The 21,600-nt window shown below is 44.1% G+C and overlaps 1 protein-coding gene across 1 annotated transcript in view; it reads left to right on the top strand.

The window, feature by feature from the left end:
- The first annotated feature begins 78 nt into the window (after nucleotides 1–78).
- The window catches only part of aamp (angio-associated, migratory cell protein), a 52,419-nt gene continuing 30,897 nt past the window's right edge, over nucleotides 79–21,600 (top strand). The window contains exons 1-7 of the mRNA XM_059967520.1: nucleotides 79–395; nucleotides 2,252–2,374; nucleotides 6,100–6,219; nucleotides 7,887–8,026; nucleotides 13,498–13,642; nucleotides 15,881–15,964; nucleotides 18,596–18,711. Of these exons, the coding sequence (XP_059823503.1) occupies nucleotides 302–395; nucleotides 2,252–2,374; nucleotides 6,100–6,219; nucleotides 7,887–8,026; nucleotides 13,498–13,642; nucleotides 15,881–15,964; nucleotides 18,596–18,711 (822 nt within the window). The 5' untranslated portion in view covers nucleotides 79–301. The remainder of the gene's footprint in view (nucleotides 396–2,251; nucleotides 2,375–6,099; nucleotides 6,220–7,886; nucleotides 8,027–13,497; nucleotides 13,643–15,880; nucleotides 15,965–18,595; nucleotides 18,712–21,600) is intronic.

Here is a 21,600-nt window from a genome sequence, read left to right as displayed (position 1 = left end):
AATCTCCTGGAAAAGGATTTTCCAACCGATAAAAACTTGATCTTCCAGGATCCCAAGCGCCTTGTCAAAGGGCAACGTGCATTGACCAACCGCCTTCCCCGATAGTAATTGGCTGTCCCGCGTGACGTCATTAAGTTGCAGTGTCTGTTATTGGCAACTCCTGCTGTCACTCATACTTTTATATTCCACCCCCTCCTCAGAGTGGGTCGGTCTCTGGCCTGGCCCCTGGCACGCGTGAAGCTCCGGGTCAGTACTAATCTGCCTGCTAGTTAACTCACTAGTTAGTATAAACCGGGTGAAGATGACGGAAGAGGATCCGGGTTCTCACGTGGAGCTGCACGACGGCGAGGAGATTGTGGAGGTGATCGAGCTGAACGAAGGTGAAGGAGCGGCAGGTAAGGCCAGAGGATGAGGGGTGAGAGCGATCCGGGTGTCGGTGAGGTCAGGTGAGGTGAGCTGAGGAGGTGGTGAGGGTTCATGGGGTTAAAAGCCGGTCATGAGGGGTGTGAAAGGTCGTGGTGGGCTGAGGAGGTGCTGATGCCTGAGATTAGGAGTGTGAGGGGCCGGGAGGAGGGTGAGGGTGAGGAGACCTGCAGATGCTGAAAATCCAAGCAAAACGCACAAAATATCAGGAGATCTGTCCTACGTGCCATTGCAATGAAGGAGTGACAGCACCTCTACTTCCTTAGAAGCTTGTGCCACCAAAACTTTGACATGCTTCTATAGATGCACAGTGGGGAAGATCCTCACTAGTTACATCGTGGCCTGATATGGACACACCAATGTCCAAGAAAGGAAAAATATATATAGAGCAGTGGATAAAGCCCAATCCATCACAGGCCCAGCCATTCCCATCATCGAGCACATCTACAAGCAGTGCTTCCACAAGAAAATAGCATCTATCAGCAAGGACCCCCACCATCCAGACCAAGCTGTCTTCTTACTACTACCACTTGAAAGGAGGTACAAAAGACTTTGTTGCCACACTACCTGGCTCAGGAATTGTTTGTTTTTGTTTATTTGTTGAGCTACAACAACACAGAATAGGGCCTTCCAGCCCTTCAAGTCATGCTGCCCAGCAGCCTGATTTAACCCCAGCCTAATAATGGGACAATTTACGTTGACCAATTAACCGTTGGTAACCGTTAGTCTTTGTCCGTTGGAGGGAACTGGAACACCCGGAGAAAACCCATGCATTCCATGGGGAGGACGTACAGATTTGTTTGAGATGCCTTTGGAATTGAACTCTGAACCCCTCTGAGGGTCTGAGCTGTAATGATGTTACGCCACCTGCTCTGCTACCATGGCGCCCAGTTTCACTGTGATAATGACAAATGGGTGGCACAATGGTATAGCTGTTAGTGTAACGCTATTACAGTGCCAGTGACACGGGTTCAATTCTGGCGCTGTCTGTAAAGAGTTTGTTCTCCCAGTGACTGTGGGTTTCCTCTGGGTGTTCCGGTCTCTACAACCATAGAGGCTGCTGAATGGGTGCGGATAACTTCAATCACCACAGCTCTGAACACAGACTCATTTTCAAAGGCTCAGTTTTACTTTTTAATTGCACAGGTTTGACTTCTTTTGAGCATTGGTTGTCAAACCTTGTCTCTTTTTGTAAAACTATTGCATTTCCTTTTTTCTACTGTGAGTGCCTGCAATAATCTCAAGATAGTATATGGTGATATATACATACATTGATAATCACTTTATTTTGAATGCTCTGCAGCTCCTTTTGCTCCTGTGCATTGGAGCCTCCAGAGCAGGCAGTCAGAATACTCTGCACTGTGCATCTGTAGAAATTTGTAAGAGTCTTCGGTGATATACGTATCAAATCTACTCAAGCTCCTTTGGAGTCTTATCCTGTTGAAAGGCGTATAGTTTTGAGCAGGAATGATAAGGCAGATGCTGAGAGGTGTTTCTTATTGGGGAATAACATACACAAAATGTTAGAGGAATTCAACTAGTTAGGCAACATCTGTTGACATCTCAGACTGAGTCTCATGATATGGAGTCCCGATGAAGGGTCTCAGTCTGAAGCATCGACTCTTTATTCCCCACCTGAGTTCCGCCAGCATTTGTGTGTGTGTGTTGCTTCATTACTTCCAGCATCTGCAACATCTCTTGCGTCTCTGAGTTTGGCCTTGTATATATGCAGGGGTTCACTGGATTGGTGTGGATTGATTTGATGGGGTGATACACAGGAAGGCACCTTTGGCTGTGGGTTAATTTTTAAACATATCCACTTCCACAGGCGACTGCGCTGACGAGGTGGAGGAAGCAGAAGATGATGCTGGGTGGGAGACAGAGGACGAGGACAGTGAGAGCATGGAAGTGGTCCAGGACGACAGCGATCTCACTTTCACCAGACACACAAGTAATTGAACAACTTTACGAGGCTTACTCAATTCCTCCCTTCACTGGGGGAGGGTAGTTTGCGGGCTGAGGATAAGTGTCTGTGCGGAATTGCTTCCAAACAGGTTTGAAGATGGTAGAGCATAAGTGACCTCCACTTTGTTAAAGCTAATTCTTAAGTTTGCCTTTTATCTTTATTTGTCATATGAACATTGAAACATCGAGCCATACAGTGAAATGCGTTGTTTGCATCAGTCCGTGGGTGTGCTGAGGGCAGCCGGCAAGTGTTGCTACTCTTCCATTGCCAACATAGCACACTTATCCTAACGAGTATGTCTTTGGAATGTAGGAGAAAACGCACACAGTCACAAGGAGAACGTACAGACTTCTTGTAGATAGCAGCAGGAATTGAATCCCCAAGCGCTAGCGCTGTCATGCATTGCACTAGCTGCTATGCTATTGTGGTGCCCCAGATGAGTTAGGAGTTTAGAGTTCCAACTCCAGCACCGTCCGGAAGGTGTTTGAACATTCTCGTGACTGTGTGGGTTTCCTCCGGGTGCTCTGGTTTCTCTCAGTCAGAGATGTATGGGTTGGTAGCTTAATTAGCCATTGTAACTTATCCTTTCATTAGGCTAGGGTTGCTGGGTGGCGCACTCATCGCGCCTGAAGGACCTGTTCCACACTGTATCTCTAAATACACAAAATAAATAAATAAGCAATGGAGATAAGACACAAATTTCATTGGCCATTGTGCCAAGGACTATTTGTCTCTTCAACCCTTGGTTAATAAAGTTAAGAATCACAAGCAAAGGTGCAATCCATTTAGACAATCCAGTTCATACTAGCCATCAGGTATCTACCTATACTAATCCTGCTTTTCTATGAACTTCTGGCTTGTCATTTTGAGGGTTAATCTAGATACTTCCATGCCATGAGAGTCCCTCTGTCCCCAACACCCCCTCAGGCAATGTGTTTCAGGCTTGAATTGCCCTCTGGCTGGAAAGTTTTATCCTTAAGTCCCTTTCCTTTTATCCTAAAATTATGTCAACAGTATTTTGATGTTTTTGTTTTGGGGAAAGATTTCCTACTATCTACAGCCTCCTAACTTTGTTTCCTTCTGGATTAGCGTGTGGAATTATTATTCCTCTTGTAGTTAATTTTTATATGCTTGCTTTTAATTTTTATATAATCATCTTGTAATGTTTTGTAACTCAAAAACATAAAAAAAACTAATGGAAAGGAAATACTGAGCCAGAATAACTCAGCTACGATCTTAGTTTTATGCGAGGCCCGCACACATGACGTGGCATAATGACATTTCCCATTCACGTACTTCTACATACAACCTGTGATGCATTATGTAAACAAAGAACGTTTAATTAAACAATATATTTACAATATCACTCAAATATTAAATGCACAACATGCGATGGTTCAGTAAGTTGTCTAGTAATTGTAGTGTAGCTGATTATGTTTTTCCTAGAAGTTTCTCAAGTTTTTTTCAGCAGGTGTCACAACTCTTGAATCTTGTTAATTATTATCACTGGGATGTTATCTCTCATCTGAGTTTGAGGTGACCACGGCTTGTTTTTTTTATTCTTTCTTTGTTAATTGTCACGGAATGCTATGACACAGAAACAGGCCCTTCAGCCCATCTAGGGGGTTCCTACCTGTTATTCTATCTAGTCCCACCGACATGCACCTGGACCATAGCCTTCCATACCCCTCCCATCCATGTACTGAACCAGACTTATGTTAAGTGTTGCAATTGAACGCACGTCCACCATTTCCACTGACAGCTGGTTCCACACAATTTGTTCTTGTAGAACTTAAAACAAAAATGGCCATAACCACCAAGCTGTAAGCTTCATTCATGTCCTCCAAAAACTTTTGGATCACAATATCACCAGATCCAGCATTTCCATCAGATCATCTCAGTCTTCTGCATGAGGAACCCAACAGTTACTACTGCAGGGACTTGGAATCTCTGCAAATTTGCTGGGGAAGTCAAAGAGTGAGTGAGTGAGCGAGAGAGAGAGAGAGAGAGAGGGAGAGAGAGAGAGAGAGTGTGTGTGTGTGTGTGTGTGTGTGTAAAATATAAAATGAAATGTACTAAACACTTCATGTATATAATTATTTATAAAAGTACCTGCAGTTATGAATTGTTAAACTGCAAAGGTAGTGATCCAGTCTAATCCAATAGGGGGCATGCTGTGTGAGCAACACTTGCAAGCTATCCCCAGTACATCCTTAGGTTTGTTGGTTGTTAACACAAGCAATGTATTTCACTGTATCTTTTGATGTATGCATGACAAATAAATGAATCTGAATCTATTCACTATTTTTAGGATCCTCTGGTTTGGTTTAAGGCTGTTTCCCTAATGTCGTCTAGAAGAGGAAGAATGTCTTTAACTCATGGTGGGGTCATCGGGGCACTGTCATGACAAGCTTTTTGCACCAATCTTTTTGCTCATCATGTGGCATTTCTGTAACATTCTCCAGTTGTGTTTTTTTCCACGCTCAACCCAGCATGGATGAAAAGCATGCAAGGGGACTGGCTGGATTTGAACTCGGGGCCATTCGTTCCTGGTGCCACTGTGCCACCAGCTGGCCATGTTGTTTAGATGTACACTTAAATTAAGTGAGGACCATGTCGGTCCTTGGTCGGTGGGGAAACCATATCCACAGTATTGTTGCTGATTAACTGGACTCTGGAAAAATTGCACTCATTCCTCAATCACACTTATTTTCTTGTGCACAAGGAGACAAGCATGGCTCCTATCTGATTTAAAGTATGAACAAAGAAATGACATTTGTATATGGAAATTGACCAGTTGTATGCAAATTTTGATCCAATAGAAACTTGCCGCATACTCAATCCTATCATTTGCATATTTGAATACGATTTGGAATATATATTTTAGGTGTTAACCAATTAAATATATGAGTTAAAGGCCAATAATATGCGAGAATTAGTAAAATAACTGTCCAGTAGTGTGTATTCCCAGAATTCTTTGTTTGCATCTTTATTTTGTCTTGGTATGCCTGGTGACCTTGGTTCTAAGGCTTGGACAGAAAGTCTGTAGAAAGGAGAGTTAGGCTTTCAAAGTCTGTGTTCAGACTAGGTGCACTATGTCTGCCTGCTGTCTCTGTCAGCTCATCTGGACTGTTGCCTTGGGGAACTTCAACACATAGAAATCAGAGACACTGCTGTAATGGTGTGAGAGTAGGGGAGACCACGTAATGGGAAAGCATAGCAAAATGGGCCAAGTGCTCTCCTGTGCTGTACTGCTTTACAGTTCATGGTATTTATGGGACACCGTGTAGTGTAGCAGTGATTATATTACAGCTTGGGTGTCTGGCTTCAATTCCAGTGTCCTCTGTAAGCAAGTTTGTGTGTTCCTTCCTGTGTGTGTGGGTTTTCTCCGGATGCTCCAGTTTCCAAAGATGTACTGTTTATTATAAATTGTCCTGTGATTAGTCTGGGGTTAAATCAGTAGGTAGCTGGGTGATGAGGTTTAAAGGCTTATTCCATGCTGTGTCTCTTAAGCAAGTAACTAAAAAGCTGTACAAAGTGTCTGTGCTCAGTTCTGTTAGAACACTATTTTAGCCCTTGCATTGCTGAAATTTCCACACTTTCCCCCTTTTTGAACTGTAAAGGACTACAGCATTTTGAGTTTCAATAGCACATAGTCTCAAAAACTCTGTGATTCACGGTAAGCCTAATGTAGCCGTTGTTCTTTTCAGAGGCTGTATTCTGCTTGAGTTTGGATCCCAAGACCAACACGCTGGCCGTGTCTGGTGGCGAAGATGATATGGCCTACGTGTGGAGAGTGAGTGATGGTGAAGTGCTGTTGGTGTGTACAGGTAACAGATTCACTGACTTTATAATCAGATTGCAGTTAGATAATTTCATTACTAGGGTGGGAAATCTCAAATACCACAGAGAAGTGAGAGGAAAGTTTAAGGTGATTTGTGAGGCAAGTTTTATCACTAAGGACTCTTAATAGATTTCTGTAGGTGAACCGTGGAGAACATTCTTAACTGGTTGCATCACTCTCTGGTATACTCCCCAGCAAGGACATATTCAAAATGCAGTGCTTCAAGAAGGTGCCAACTGTTCTGAGGGACTTTCACCATCCTCAAGTTCCAGCTTGTTGTCATTTGACAGTACACATATACAGCCGAACAAAACAACATTCCTCTGTGCCGCTCGCACCCACAAAGCACATGTCACACACAGCACATGAAACAAAAGATCACGAGCAAGTTAATAAAATATAATTCAAAGTGCATGTAGTGTGTAGCATGGGTAAACAGCTCACTGTCCTTGTGATGAAACCTCAATGGTGATGGGGCAGTCTGAGGGAAGAAGCTGTTACCCAGTCTGGCAGCCCTAGTCCTGATGCTCCTGTATCTCCTTCTGATGGTAGTGGGTTAGGGAGATTGTGAAATGGGTGGCAGGGATCCTTAACAATGCTTTGGGCCCATTGTATACAATGTTCCTGGTAAGTGTCACAAATAGAGGCGAGGGAGACCCAGATGGTCCTCTTGGTGGTTTAGACTATCCTCTGTAGGGTCTTGCAGTCCAATGCCTTACAACTTCTGAACTACAAAATAATGCAGCCAGACAGGACACTGTAGAAAGTTGTTAGAATGGGGGCAGGGAGCTGGAATTCCTCAATCTTCTCAAAGTGTAGATGCCTTGACTAATGAGGACTTGTTGTGGGTCCAGGTAAGATCATCCGTTAAATACACACCAAGGAACTTTATGCTCTTCACTCTCTGCATGGCAGAGCCTTTGATGTACAAAGAAAATTCAACCTGCACCTTCCTGAAGTCAACAATCATCTCCTTGTGGAGACTCAATATGTTGTGCTCCCACCATTTGACAAGCCTTTCTACCTCCTCTTAATCTTCTTATTACTGCCATCAGGGAGAAGGTACAGGAGCCTGAAGGCACACGCTTTTGTTTTAGGAGCAGCTTTTTCCTCTCTCATCATCTGTCTTCTGAATGGTCCATGAACCCGTGACCAGTACATCACTACTTTGCTTTCTTTTTGCCATATTTATTTATTTTTATATATATTTATTTCTTTTTGTTATGTATTGTAACTTTTTAAAATGTGTTGCACTGTACTGCTTTATTTGTCATGTGTACATCAAAACTTACAGTGAAATGTGACGTTTGTTTCGAATCAGATCAGTGAGAATTGTGCTGGGCAGTCCGCAAGTGTTGCTATGCTTCCGGTGCCCACAACTCACTTACCCTCAGCTATACGTCTATTGAATGTGGGAGGAATTCCACACGGTCATGGGGAGAACGTAAAAACTCCTTACTGATGGTGGTGGAATTTGAACCTGGGTCAGTGATCGCTGGCTGTCTCTGTAGTCTCTGACTACTACACTGTTGTGCAGCTATGTGAAGGCAGGTAGGATTAAAATGGATCAGTGTTATGGGTGGCGCTGAGGTGGAAGGTGACAGCAGGTGCTTGGTGTGTTAGTTGTTGATTTGGATTTCGTCTCTCACACAGGCCACAATGATTCCGTCATCTCCGCCTCCTTCAGTTACGACTCGGCTCTGCTTGTAACGGGAGACATGAGCGGCTTAATCAAAGTTTGGAAAGTCGATACCAAGGAGGAAATTTGGTCATTTGAAGTGGGCGACCTGCAGGTACCTAATGCCCACAGTACCTAATTTAAAGCTGTCAAAAGAGCAATTGGAAAGCAGTGCTTGGGTGTGCAGCTTGTTATTGTGCACACAAAATGCAGGAGGAGAGCAGTGAATCAGGCAGTGTGTATAGGAGGGAATAAATGGTCGACATTTCAGACCTGATGAAGGGTCTTGGCCTGAAACATGCACAGTTTGTTCCTCTCCATGAATGCTGTTTGACTCGCTTGTTCCTCCAGCATTTTGTATGTATTGCTCAAGATTTCCAGCATCTGTAAATGCTGTGTATAGTGTAGGTACATACAAGTCTGTCACTGTATAGCATTCATACTGGACAAAGGTCTAACACTGTACTTACAGGGGCACAGTATTAGGCAAAGGTCTGTCAAGGGTTACAGTGCAGGTTTGAAATGGGTTTTTCTCTATGGTCCTTTGGTACAGTACTGGTAGGGTTGATCTACAACTGTGTAACATTGAAGTTCCATATTGATGGGTATGGGTCTGTAAATGTATAACACTGGGCACAGTTCTGGACTTTGGCCCACAATGCTGCACCGACCTTTAATCTACTGTAAGATTCATCTAACCCTTCCGTCCTGTATAGCCCTCCATAGAACCATAGAACGTTACAGCACAGAAACAGGCCTTTTGGCCCTTCTTGGCTATGCCGAACCATTTTTCTGCCTAGTCCCATTGACCTGCACCTGGCCCATATTCCTCCATACGCTCTCATCCATGTACCTGTCTAAGTTTTTCTTAAATGTTAAAAGTGAGGCCACATTTACCACTTCATCTGGCAGCTCATTCCACACTCCCACCACTCTCTGGGTGAAGAAGCCCCCTCTAATGTTCCCTTTAAACTTTTCCCCCTTCACCCTTAACCCATGTCCTCTGGTTTTTTTTCTCCCCTAGCCTCAGTGGACAAAGCCTTTTCCATTTTTCTATTATCCACTTGTGTATCCAGAGATACCGGCCACGTGACAGACGCACTGCCACCTGGCTGGTCGGAGGACACACCACACGCCAATTAACATTTGGTCCCTCCCAACTAATCAATGCACACCTAAATTATTGGTCACCTTAATTGGATTATCTCGCCCAGCCCCATGCTATAAAAGGTGAGACATGTGCCTGGCTTGGTCTCTCTTACAGTCCACCTCATTGAAGGTAAGTGCATTGATTTATGTTTGGGAAGGTTTATCGTTGGTCCTGGTAAGGGAGCCGCAGCTATCCAAGGTCAAGGGAGATAGCTGTCGTAGTGCTTTTCCCTTGTTCTTTGTATGTGTAACTGTACCCTGTCCCCACACCGCTTTCTGTGTATTGTACAGCCGACCTGACCTTCCCCGCACGTATTAACCCTAAGCGTTTTTTGTTAGAATATTGTAGTTGCTTGTGTTGACCCAACTTCCCCTCGTAAATAAATTCCTTATTATTAAAACTGTGTGTGTCCAGGCCTCTACTGTTGAGACTCAAAGAACCAGTTATTTTCAATCACAACAACGTGCCTATCTCAGAGTTTCTTAAATATCCCTAATGTACCGTAAATTCCGGACTATAAGCCACTACTTTTTTCCCACGCTTTGAACACTGCGGCCTATACTACGGTGCGGCTAATGCATGTTTTTTTTCATGCCGCCAAAAACATTTTGCCTCTTAACAGTAGACCAATAAAATTGATGAGTAGTTCACAGAGGTCCAATGAAATTGTACGATAAATCAAGCGCACTTTCACAATTAAATTATTGTAAATCAGTCATTTGTACTCACCCTCATCAACATGGAAAACACTCGAAGAAAAGCATATGATGCAGCTTTTAAGTTAAAGGCGATCGATCTGGCGGTTGAAGAAGGAAATCGAGCTGCTGCACATAATCTTGGCATAAATGAATCGATGGTGAGACGGTGGAGACGCCAGTGTGAAGAACTGAGTCAATGCAAAAAGACGACAAAAGCTTTCAGAGGTAATCATAGCAGATGGCCCGAACTTGAAAACTTTCTTGAAGACTGGGTTAACACACAGAGAGCAGGCGGCCGCGGTGTTTCCACCATGCAGATCAGACTGAAGGCTAAAGCAATTGCCACCAAAATGAAAATTGAAGATTTTAGAGGTGGGCCATCGTGGTGTTTTAGATTTATGAGACGAAAAGCCCTGTCCGTCAGGGTACGCACGACTCTGTGTCAGCAGCTCCCTCCCGACCACGAGGAAAAACTTGCTAACTTCTGCACATTCACTCAAACAAAGATAGCAGAGAATTCCATCGGGCCAGATGATATCATAAATATGGATGAAGTACCTTTGACGTTTGACCTGCCTCTCACTCGGACTGTTAATACAAAAGGTGACTCGTCCATCACACTGAAAACAAGTGGTCATGAGAGAATGCATTTTACTTGTGTTCTGAGCTGCACAGCATCTGGACTAAAGCTTCCACCGATGGTGATTTTTTAAGCGGCTGACAATGAAAGTTCAGTGAAAGCTGCCATCAAGAGTACAAACTCAATTCCAGCTGTGATTCCTGGGGGCACCACGAAGTACTTGCAGCCACTGGACATCAGCGTGAACCGGGCATTTAAAGTGGCGCTGCGCGTTGAGTGGGAGGCTTGGATGACGAGCGGTGAGAAATCCTTTACCAAAACAGGACGCATGCGAAGAGCATCTTTAACTCAAGTCTGCCAGTGGATCCTAAATGCTTGGAGCCGTGTCACAACATCCACCATCACCAGCGGGTTTCGAAAGGCTGGACTGCTGCGTGATGAAGAGGACCGCGTGTGCTCAAGTGAGAGCGACAACGAAGAGACTGAAGTGAGTGACGAGATCCTGAGGTTTTATTCAATTCGGACACTGAAGAAGAGGACTTTGATGGTTTTAGTGCGCAGGAGGAAGATGAAGAAGGCGATCAATAACTTCCTGGTAGGCTGCAGTATAGATATTTTTTTTAACTAGTCGTTAGGAGATATTGGAATGTTGTTCGTGCACTGTTCAGTAAAAAAGTATACGCAACGTAATTTGTGTGTTACCGATAAGTATGTATATTTAAAAGTAGCTGTGTTACAGGCACTGTTGGAAAAAAAGCATTTGCAATATGTATTTGTTTATGTTATCATACGGATTTAATTAAAAGTTAAAAAATCCTCACGTGTAATATCTTTCTGTGTAAATATCTCATATTACAACGTGGGACACCTGCAGCTTAAAATCCGGTGCGGCTTGTACAAGTACAAGATTGATTTTCTTTCTAAAATTAGAGCGTGCAGCTTTTAATCAGGTGCGCTCTGTAGTCCGGAATCTACGGTATTGTATCTGTATCTAACACCACTCCTGACAGCAAATTCCATGCACCCACCACTTGGGTCATAGAGTCACAACACACTGTGGCCATTCTAATCTGTGCTGAACTGTTAATTTTCCGAGTCTCATCGACCTGCACCCAGACCATAGTCCTCCGCACTGCTTCCATCCATGTACCTATTCAAATTTCTGTTAAATGTTGAAATCAAACCCACATGCATCACTTCCGCTTGCAGCTCGATCCACACTCTCACCAGTCTCTGATTGAAAAAGTTTCCCCTCATGTTCCCCTTAACCCATGACTTCTAGTTCAAAGCTCACACAACCTCGGTGGGGAAAAAAGCTTGCTTCCATTTACCCTGTCTATACCATTCATAATGTTGTATACCCCATCAACTATCTTTTCCTTCCTCAACGTTCTAAGGAATAAAATTTTAACCTATTCAGCCTTTTCTTTTAACACTGTTCCTCAAGTCTTGGCATTATCCTTGTAAATTTTCTGTGCACTCTGACAGCCACAAAGCTATGTTAACTATTGCTAATCAGTCTCTGTCTATTCTAATACTTAAATATTTATTTCCTTAGAGCATCTTCTAATAGCTTAGTCACTCATGATATCAGGTTCATCGGCCGGTTTATTCTTAAGAGCATTTTTTAAACAACAGAACAATGTTAGTTATTCTCAATCCTCCTGCAGCTCATCCTTGGCTAAGGACATTTTAAATACCTCTGCTAGGGTTCTGCAGTTTCTGCACGTGCCTCCCACAAGGTCTGAGGAACACCTTTTCAGGGCTGGTGATTTATCCACCCTAATTTGCCTCAAGACAGCAAACACCTCCTCATCAATAATCTATATGGTCCATGACCTCACTACTGCTTTGCCTCCATTGTGTCTGTCTACTGATTTAAATACAGTTGCAAAATTCAATTCAAGATCTCTGTTATTTAAAAAAAATCCCTCTATACTCTCCTCTATTCACCTTAAAGCTATACTTCCTATCAAATCCACCTCCACTCCAAAAACAAAAGCATATGCTTGCTTAGAGTATCGATTCCTGTTTTCGTTGCTGTAAGTGTATCCTTGGAAGTTTTATCTGACTGTCGTGTAGATTTTTATGTCTGTTATTCCTCTTACCCCCTCTGTCCTAGGCAGTGTTAACCTAAGCGCATTATTCTTATTACTGTTATTATTTTGTTCTTTTCTTTTTAGTATTTGTAGTTTGTTGCTATTTGCACATTGATTGTCTGTCACGTGTACAGTTTTTAATTGATTCTATTGTGTTACTTTGTTTTATTGTGAATGCCCACAAAAATGAATCTCAGGGTTGAATATGGTGACTTCTGCAGTGCTGTGCAAAAGTCTTAGACACCTTAGTTCTCTGTTGTGGACTGAGAGTGGGTAGGAGGCAGAATCTTGGTTGGGGAAAAAGGGAAGGGATTGGGAACCACCATAGAGTCCTGTAACCATCAATAAACTAATTATTTGGAATCAAATGACCTTGCCTGGTATCTCAGGGCTGGGTGTGTCTGTACCTGTGCCACTCCCCCACCCCGCCACTCCTCTGCCACCTGTCTCACAACCCTTACCATTCCCAACCCTTTGCTCCCACCAGATTTACAAGCTTGTTCTCTGCTCCACATTTACAAATATTGTACTGTGCAAAAGCTTTAGGGGACTCTCTCTCTCTCTCTCCCCCTCTCCCCTCTCCCCCCTCCCCCTCTCCCCTCCCCCTCTCCCCTCCCCCTCCCCCTCTACCCCCCCCTCTACCCCCCCCTACCCCCTCCCCCTCTACCCCCTCCCCCTCTACCCCCTCCCCCTCTACCCCCTCCCCCTCTACCCCCTCCCCCTCTACCCCCTCCCCCTCTACCCCCTCCCCCTCTACCCCCTCCCCCTCTACCCCCCCCTCTCCCCTCCCTTTCCCCTCCCTCTCCCCCTCTCTCGCTCTCTCTCGTACATTTGCATACTGCTAAATGTACTTTGATAATACATTTGACATTAGCACAAAGTAAACCCAAAGAAAAATGTGTCCAACTCGAAGTTCAAGTCAAATGTATTATCAAAGTACATATAGCAGTATGCAAAACTTCGAGTTGGACACATTTTCTTTGGGTTTACTTTGTGCTTATCAGTGTACAAAAGATTCTTTAGATCCACGACCCTTGCTGTTCCTTCTTTCTTTCCTAGTGGGTTGCCTGGCATCCCTGTGCCCATGTGCTGCTGGCTGGCACGGATGAGGGGAGCTGCTGGCTGTGGAAAATTCCCAGCGGAGAATGCAAAACCTTGCCCGGCACCGGCTGCCAAGCAACTTGCGGCAAGATCCTTGCTGATGGTGAGAACTGGGGAGAGGGAGGGTGCAACACACACAAAATGCTGGAGGGACCCAGCAGGCCAGGCAGCATCTATGGAAAAGAGTACAGTTGATGTTTCGGGCCGAGACCCTTCATCAGGACTGTAGAAAGAAAGATGAAGAGTAGAGTTAAAAGGTGGGGGAAGGAAGAGAGAAACACAAATTGACAGGTGAAACCGGGAGGGAGGGCAGTGAAACAAAGAGCTGGGAAGTTGATTGGTGAAAAAGATACAGGGCTGGAGAAGGGGTAACCTAATATGAGAGGGCAGAAGGCCTGGAAGAAAGAAAAGGTGGGAGGAGCAGCAGAAGGACGGGATGAGCAGGCAAGGAGATGTGAGAGGGGGCAAAAGGGAATGGAGAATGGTGAAGTTCAAAAAATAGATGTTACCGTAGTTGGAGAAATCAATGTTCATGCATCAGGTTGGAGGGTACCCAGACAATATATAAGGTGTTAGAACATAGAATAGTACAGCACATTACAGGCCCTTCGGCCCACAATGTTGTGCCGACCCTCAAACCCTGCCTCCCATATAACCCCCCACCTTAAATTCCTCCATATACCTGTCTTGTAGTCTCTTAAACTTCACTAGTGTATCTGCCTCCACCACTGACTCAGGCAGCGCATTCCACGCACCAACCACCCTCTGAGTGAAAAACCTTCCTCTAATATCCCCCTTGAACTTCCCTCCCCTTACCTCAAAGCCATGTCCTCTTGTACTGAGCAGTGGTGCCCTGGGGAAGAGGCGCTGGCTATGCACTCTGTCTATTCCTCTTAATATCTTGTACACCTCTATCATGTCTCCTCTCATCCTCCTTCTCTCCAAAGAGTAAAGCCCTAACTCCTTTAATCTCTGATCATAATCCATACTGTCTAAACCAGGCAGCATCCTGGTAAATCTCCTCTGTACCCTTTCCAATGCTTCCACATCCTTCCTATAGTGAGGCAACCAGAACAGGACACAGTACTCCAAGTGTGGCCTAACTAGAGTTTTATAGAGCTGCATCATTACATCATGTCTCTTAAACTCTATCCCTTGACTTATGAAAGCTAGCACCCAATAAGCTTTCTTAACTACCCTATCTACCTGTGAGGCAACTTTCAGGGATCTGTGGACATGTACCCCCAGATCCCTCTGCTCCTCCACACTTCCAAGTATCATGCCATTTATTTTGTACTCTGCCTTGGAGTTTGTCCTTCCAGAGTGTACCACCTCACACTTCTCTGGGTTGAACTCTTATCTGCCACTTCTCAGCCCACTTCTGCATCTTATCAATGTCTCTCTGTAGTCTTCAACAATCCTCTACACTATCTACAACACCACCAACCTTTGTGTCATCTGCAAACTTGCCAACCCAACCTTCTACCCCCACATCCAGGTTATTAATAAAAATCACAAAAAGTAGAGGTCCCAGAACAGATCCTTGTGGGACACCACTAGTCACAACCCTCCAATCCGAATGTATTCCCTCCACCATGGCCCTCTGCTTTCTGCAGGCAAGCCAGTTCTGAATCCACCTGGCCAAACTTCCCTGGATCCCATGCCTTCTGACTTTCTGAATAAGCCTCCCATGTGGAACCTTGTCAAATGCCTTACTAAAATCCATGTAGATCACATCCACTGCACTACCCTCATCTATATGCCTGGTCACCTCCTCAAAGAACTCTTATCAGGCTTGATAGGCACGATCTGCCCTTCACAAAGCCATGCTGACTGTCCCTGATCAGACCATGATTCTCTAAATGCCCATAGATCCTATCTCTAAGAATCTTTTCCAACAGCTTTCCCACCACAGACGTAAGGCTCTCTGGTCTATAATTACCTGGACTATCTCTGCTACCTTTTTTGAACAAGGGGACAACATTCGCCTCCCTCCAATCCTCCGGTACCATTCCCGTGAACAACGAGGACAACCTGAGTGTGGCCTCATCGCAACAGTAGAGGAGGCCACGGACTGACGTATCAGAATGGGAAGTGGTATTACATTGGGTGGCCACTGGGAGATCCCGCTTCTTCTGATCGATGGAGCATAAGTGATCGTGAAGTGGTCTCCCAGTCTCCATTGGGTCTCACAGATATACAGGAGGCCACAGTGGGAGCACCTATGTCCTATCTGTATGTGCTTTAGGTGGGATTCTAGCAGATGGTAGCAGATTCACACACAGGGTAATTGCACTCTTACTTGTCCTGTCCTTTGTGTAACCTCACACTGTGCCTACAGGTAAACGAGCGGTTGTTGGTTATGAAGATGGAACTGTGAAGGTTTGGGATTTGAAGCAAGGAACACCACTTCACGTTTTCAAAGGTAATGCAGTAGAATCGAGCTCACCGATGTCCATATCTCCCTGGATTGGGATTGAATAGGACTTGCTATCCTGTGTTCTCTGACCTCGAAGACGGTAGTGTCTTGTTTGCATGTGGTTGTGTTTCTAGCCTTCAGTGTCACTGGGGAAGAGTCCCACTGTTGAGAGATGGAAGGAGAGGAGGGATTCACCAGCTTGATGGGGGTTGGAAGGAGCAGATCCTATTGCTAAATAGGAATTGGAGGAGTCTGACTATTTGAGGCATGAGTGGGTGGTAGGAGGTTCTTTCCCACCATTTCAGGTGCCTCACTGTGAACAACTGTAAACTAAAGCACTTATTGCTTTAAGGCCTTTCGTTAGAATTAATTAGATTTATTTGTTAGATTTTAAGAGGAATATATTGCCTTGATCAATGTTCAAAGTACATTTATTATCAAAATACATTTATGTCACATATAGAATCCTGAGATTCATTTTCTTGCAGGCATACTCAATAAATCCATAATAGAACAATAACCACAATAGAATCAACGAAAAACCAGACCAACTTGAGCGTTCAACCAATGTGCAAAAGACAACAAACTGGAAATACAAAAAGGAGGAAATAATAATAATAATAAATAATTAAGCAATAAATATTGAGAACATGAGATGGGTCTTTGAAAGTGAGTCCATAGGTTGTGAGAAAATTTTAATGTTGAGTTTGATGTAATATTGTATCAAGCAGGTGTACATTTCAGTCACATTACAAATCCCTGCCCCATTCTGCATTAGCCCCCTTGTATAACAAAAACCACAGCCTCTGACTCTCGGCTGATAAATAAATCTGAAACTGATCAGTTCTTCCAGCATTTTGTATTCACAGTGGGAGAGTAGAAATGAAAAAGTGGGGAGCGTTGGGTAAGAGACGGCATTTGAAGGGAAAGTTCAGGCAAGCCAATCCTAGAGGCCTCTAATTGTATGCTGATATTTTTGTATTTCTATAACAATCAGGTTTATTATCAATAAGGTATAGCAGAATAGTTTAATACATAAAATACTGTCAATTACAGTAAAAATGTATAGAATAAATAGTGCAAAAATTGCAAACTATTGTCCATGTCCACCATGGGTTGACAGACCTTCCTAAAACATTGAGCAGAAACATGAGATTTTGTAGATGCTGGCATTTTGTGTTTGTTACCTTAAAATGTTGAGTGTGCATCTTCTGGCTCCGGTACCTTCTCCCCCGATTATAGTAATGAGAAAGAGGGCATGTCTTAGGTGGTGAGGATCCTTCATGCCTTTTGAAGATGTCCTGAATGGTGGGGTGGTTAGTGCCTGTGGTGGAGATGGTTTAGTCTACAAGCTTCTGCAGCTTTTCCCAGTCCTGTGCTTTAGTACCTCCCCATACCATGTGGTGATGCAACCGGTCAGAACAGTCTCCACAGTACATCCGTAGAATTTTGCTGTTCTTTGGTGGCATGCCAAATCTCCCCAAGCTCCTATTGCAGAATAGTGGCTGGTATGCCTTCTTTGTAATGGCATCAGTATGCTGAGCCCAGGATAGATCTTCCAGGTACTTGAAGCTGCTCAGCCTTTCCTTCACTGACCCTTTGTTCTGGACAGGTGTGTCCCAACTTCCCCTTCCTGAAGTCCACAATCATTTTCTTGGTCTTACTGATGTTGAATGCAACATTGTTGTTACAGCACCACTCAACCGGCCAATCTGTCTCACTCCTGTGCTCTGCCTCGTCACTATCTGCGATTCTACCAATAACATTTGTGTTATCAGTGAATTTATAGATAGCGTTTGACCTGTGCCTGCAACAGTCATGGGTGTAGGAATAGTAGAGCAGTGGATAAGCATTTATCCTTGAGGCGCCCCAGTGTTGATTATTAGCAAGGAGGGAATGTTATTATGCACAGACTGATGAGCATTAGTGTCGGAGCGGGAGGTTCACGAAAACTGTTCACAGATACGCTCACCAAACTGAAAGTTTGGCGGCTGTAAGTCTCTAATAGATTTCTGAGATTTTTCCATTTCTTTCCCCTCTCCTGTTCCTGTGCTTCACTCCTTGGGCAGATGTGCCAGTCCGTAGTTGTAACATGATCACTCGAGTCGAGTGTGATGTTCTCCTAAGGGATTTTCGATTGGTGGGTCCTCGGGGGGGATGGGGGGTGTAGAGGCCGATCTGGGATCCACATGTTCTGGTGCAGTGTGAATATGAGTGTGGTGGCTGTGGTTAATGGTTGGTTTTTTGGTTTCTCATTTTCTCCTTTTGCAGCTGCCACTTGCTCTCTTCAGCACGGCAGAGGTCGTTCTCATGTAGTGCAGATCTCTCCTAAACGGATTTCCTCTGGGTGCATCTATTGAGTGCAGTGACTTCGCAGTTTTTAGATGTAATGTTGAATTTCCTCAGGCTGATTCTGATGTTATCTTTGAAGCATTTCCTTTGCCCACCAGGAACTTGCTTACCTTCCTTCAACTGGGAGAAAAGGATTTGCTTGGAGAGTTAGGCATCCAATTGACATGATCTATGTATCAGAGTTGCTGCTGCTTTATCATGGTGGAGCTGCTCCTCACGTTGGCCTCCTCCAGCAATCAGTTGTCTGGGTGAACCACGTTTCTCATACTCTTCCTCTGTTTCTAGGTCAGGACAGTCACCAGGGGCCTCTGACCTGTATCGCTGCCAATGACGGTGGGAGCCTGGTGTTGACAGGCTCTGTCGACTGTACCGCCAGACTCCTCAACCCCATCACGGGGAAGGTAATTCTGCTAATCTGAACATCTACTAATATGATTGCCATAATTTTAAGGTGATTGGAGGGAAGTATAGAGAGCATGTCAGAGTTAAGTTCTTTACACAGTTGTGGGTGCCTGGAGCACCCTGCCAGGGGCTAGATACAAAAGGGCTTTTCTCTTTGGAGTGATTTGATAGAGTTGTACAACATCAGTCAAGGTATAGATCAAATGGATGGTCATAGTCTTTTTTTCCCAGTCAATGGCTAATACAAAGGGACATAATTATATGCTGATTGGAGGAACGTATGGGGGGAATGTCAGAGGTAAGTTGTTTTTACACAGAGTGGTGGGTATTCGGAAATACCCTGCCAGAAATAGTGGTGGAGGGAGATGAGTTTGGATCATTTAAGAGCATATAGATAGGCACATGAATGATAGAAAAATGGATGGATTTGTAGGAAGGATGTAGATGGATCTTGGAGTTAGTTAAAGGGTCAAAGTAAGTTAAAAGGTCTGCCCAACATTGTTGGCTGAAGGGCCAGTACTGTGTGATTGTGTTTTATGTTCTGTGACTAAATTGTAAAGTGTTTTTTCAAAGAGGCCGAAAATCCTGGAGAACAGAATGTTCTCCTTTATGACATAGTTCCGTGATTTTAATAAGGATGTTTATACTTGAGTAGAATGAAGGTGTGATTCTTTACTTTCTCTAAACTTATCACCTCTACTGGGGCATAGGCTGCCAACAGCAGCTCCCCAGAGTCCTCTGTCCTGGGCCAGTCTTTCAAGTTGTCCCTGGGTGTAGCCCATCGGTAAAGATCCCCCCCAGGATTAGATCTTTGGAGCTTCCATTAGCATTTCTGTAGCTCTGGGTTTTTACAGGATGGAGTTGCTCGCCCCATGCCCATCAATCCTCCTTTTACAGCCGTGCTTGGGACCATTATGGCAGAGTTGAAGATGTGAAGGATGTCCTTAAAATGTATAAATGGGTTTGATAGGATGGTTAAATTGAAACTGTTTTATCTTTAGGGAATTTCATTCCTGGGGATCCTAACTATAACATTGAATGAAATCAGTGGTACTTCTTGAATAGAGAGTGGTGGGGATGAAAATTTGTTTACTATTGTTATATTTAGCAAGATACAATGAAAAACTTTGATTAGCATCCCATCCGTATAAGTACAGGAGTTGGGATGTTAAGTTGAAGTTGTATAGGACATTGGTGAGGCTGAATTTGGAATATTGTGTGCAGCTGGCTGTAAGGTTGGGGTTCATTTCCTGCCACTGTCTGTAAGGTGTTGGCATGTTTTTTTCTGTGGCCATGTGGGTTTCATGAGGTAGTGTACATGGGTTCATTGTCTGTTCAGTAATCTGATGGTGGAGGGGTAGAAGCTGTTCCTGAAGCATTGAGTGTGTGTCTGTACCTCTTTCTTGATTTTAGCAATGAGAAGAGGACATGTGCTAGGTTTGGGTTAGTAAGTTGTGGAGATGTTATTTTGGTGATACTTGCAGGTTGCACAGCACAATCCTCAGACTGTGTTGGTCATTGGCTCAAAGGACGCATTCACTGGGTGTTTTGATGTATGTGTGACAAGTGAAGTGAATCTCTTTAAGATGATCAGCAAAATTGGATCTGAGGTGAAGTTGGTTGAATCTGAGGGAGAACTGAATAGAATAATAGAGATTATAAGTGAAGATGAGATGTTCAAGTTCAATTTATTGTGTACACATGGATACCGCCAAACATAACAACGTTCCTCTGCACCAAGGTGCCCAACACAGTACATATTTTACACAGACACACACACACTCACAACCAGATTACAAATAAAGTACTTTTATGGCACAAGTTTAAAGAGTAAACAGTATAACGCTACTGGCACTTCATCGGTGATGAGACTGTGGGTGGTGGTAGGGAGTTTAGTAGGCTCATGGCCTGAGGGTCTTGTCCTAATGCTTCGCTACCTCCTGCCTGACTGCAGGGAGTCAGAGATTGTTAGATGGTTGGGACTGATCAACGCTAAGGGCCCTGCGCATGCTGCTGCCTGGATAAATACCTCAGGTGGTGGAAGGGAGACCCAGATGAGTACCTGAACCCCAAACGTGGACACAGACCAGCTGAGCCCAGTAGGAGTTGCTCTTTAGTGTCCAGGAAGTAATACAGGAATGAAACCAGCAGATGGCGCTGGCTGCTGATTGAGCATTGAGCTTAGAACATGGAACAAATGGTACAGCACATTGACCCTAGTGTCAGTCAGGAGACACAGACACAGTATTTAATTGATGAGGCTGGGTGGGGGGGGGGTAACTCCTCATGGAACAAGTAGCCTTCATATAACTATATAACAATTACAGCACGGAAACAGGCCATCTCGGCCCTTCTAGTCTGTGTTGAACCCTTACTCTCACCTAGTCCCACCGACTTGCACTCAGCCCATAATCCTCCGTTCCTTTCCTGTCCATATACCTATCAAATTTTTTTTTAAATGACAATATTGAACCTGCCTCTGCCACTTCTACTGGAAGCTCGTTCCACACAGCTACCACTAAAGAAGTTCCCCCTCGTGTTACCCCTAAACTTTTGCCCCTTAACTCTCAACTCATGTCCTCTTGCTTGAAGCTCCTCTACTCTCGATGGAAAAAGCCTATCCACATCAACTCCATCTATCCCCCTCATAATTTTAAATACCTCTATCAAGTACCCCCTCAACCTTATATGCTCCAAAGAATAAAGACCTAGCTTGTTCAACCTTTCTCTGTAACTTAGGTGCTGAAACCCAGGTAACATTCTAGTAAATTTCCTCTGTACTCTCTCTATTTTGTTGACATCTTTCCTATAATTTGGTGACCAAAACTGTGCATGGTACTCCAAATTTGGCCTCACCAATGCCTTGTACAATTTTAACATTACATCCC

The sequence above is a fragment of the Hypanus sabinus genome, chromosome 4, assembly GCF_030144855.1.
Source record: "Hypanus sabinus isolate sHypSab1 chromosome 4, sHypSab1.hap1, whole genome shotgun sequence".
NCBI classification, from domain to species: domain Eukaryota; kingdom Metazoa; phylum Chordata; class Chondrichthyes; order Myliobatiformes; family Dasyatidae; genus Hypanus; species Hypanus sabinus.
Note: the sequence above shows the minus strand (reverse complement) of the source record. Positions and strands in the feature narration are given on the sequence as shown.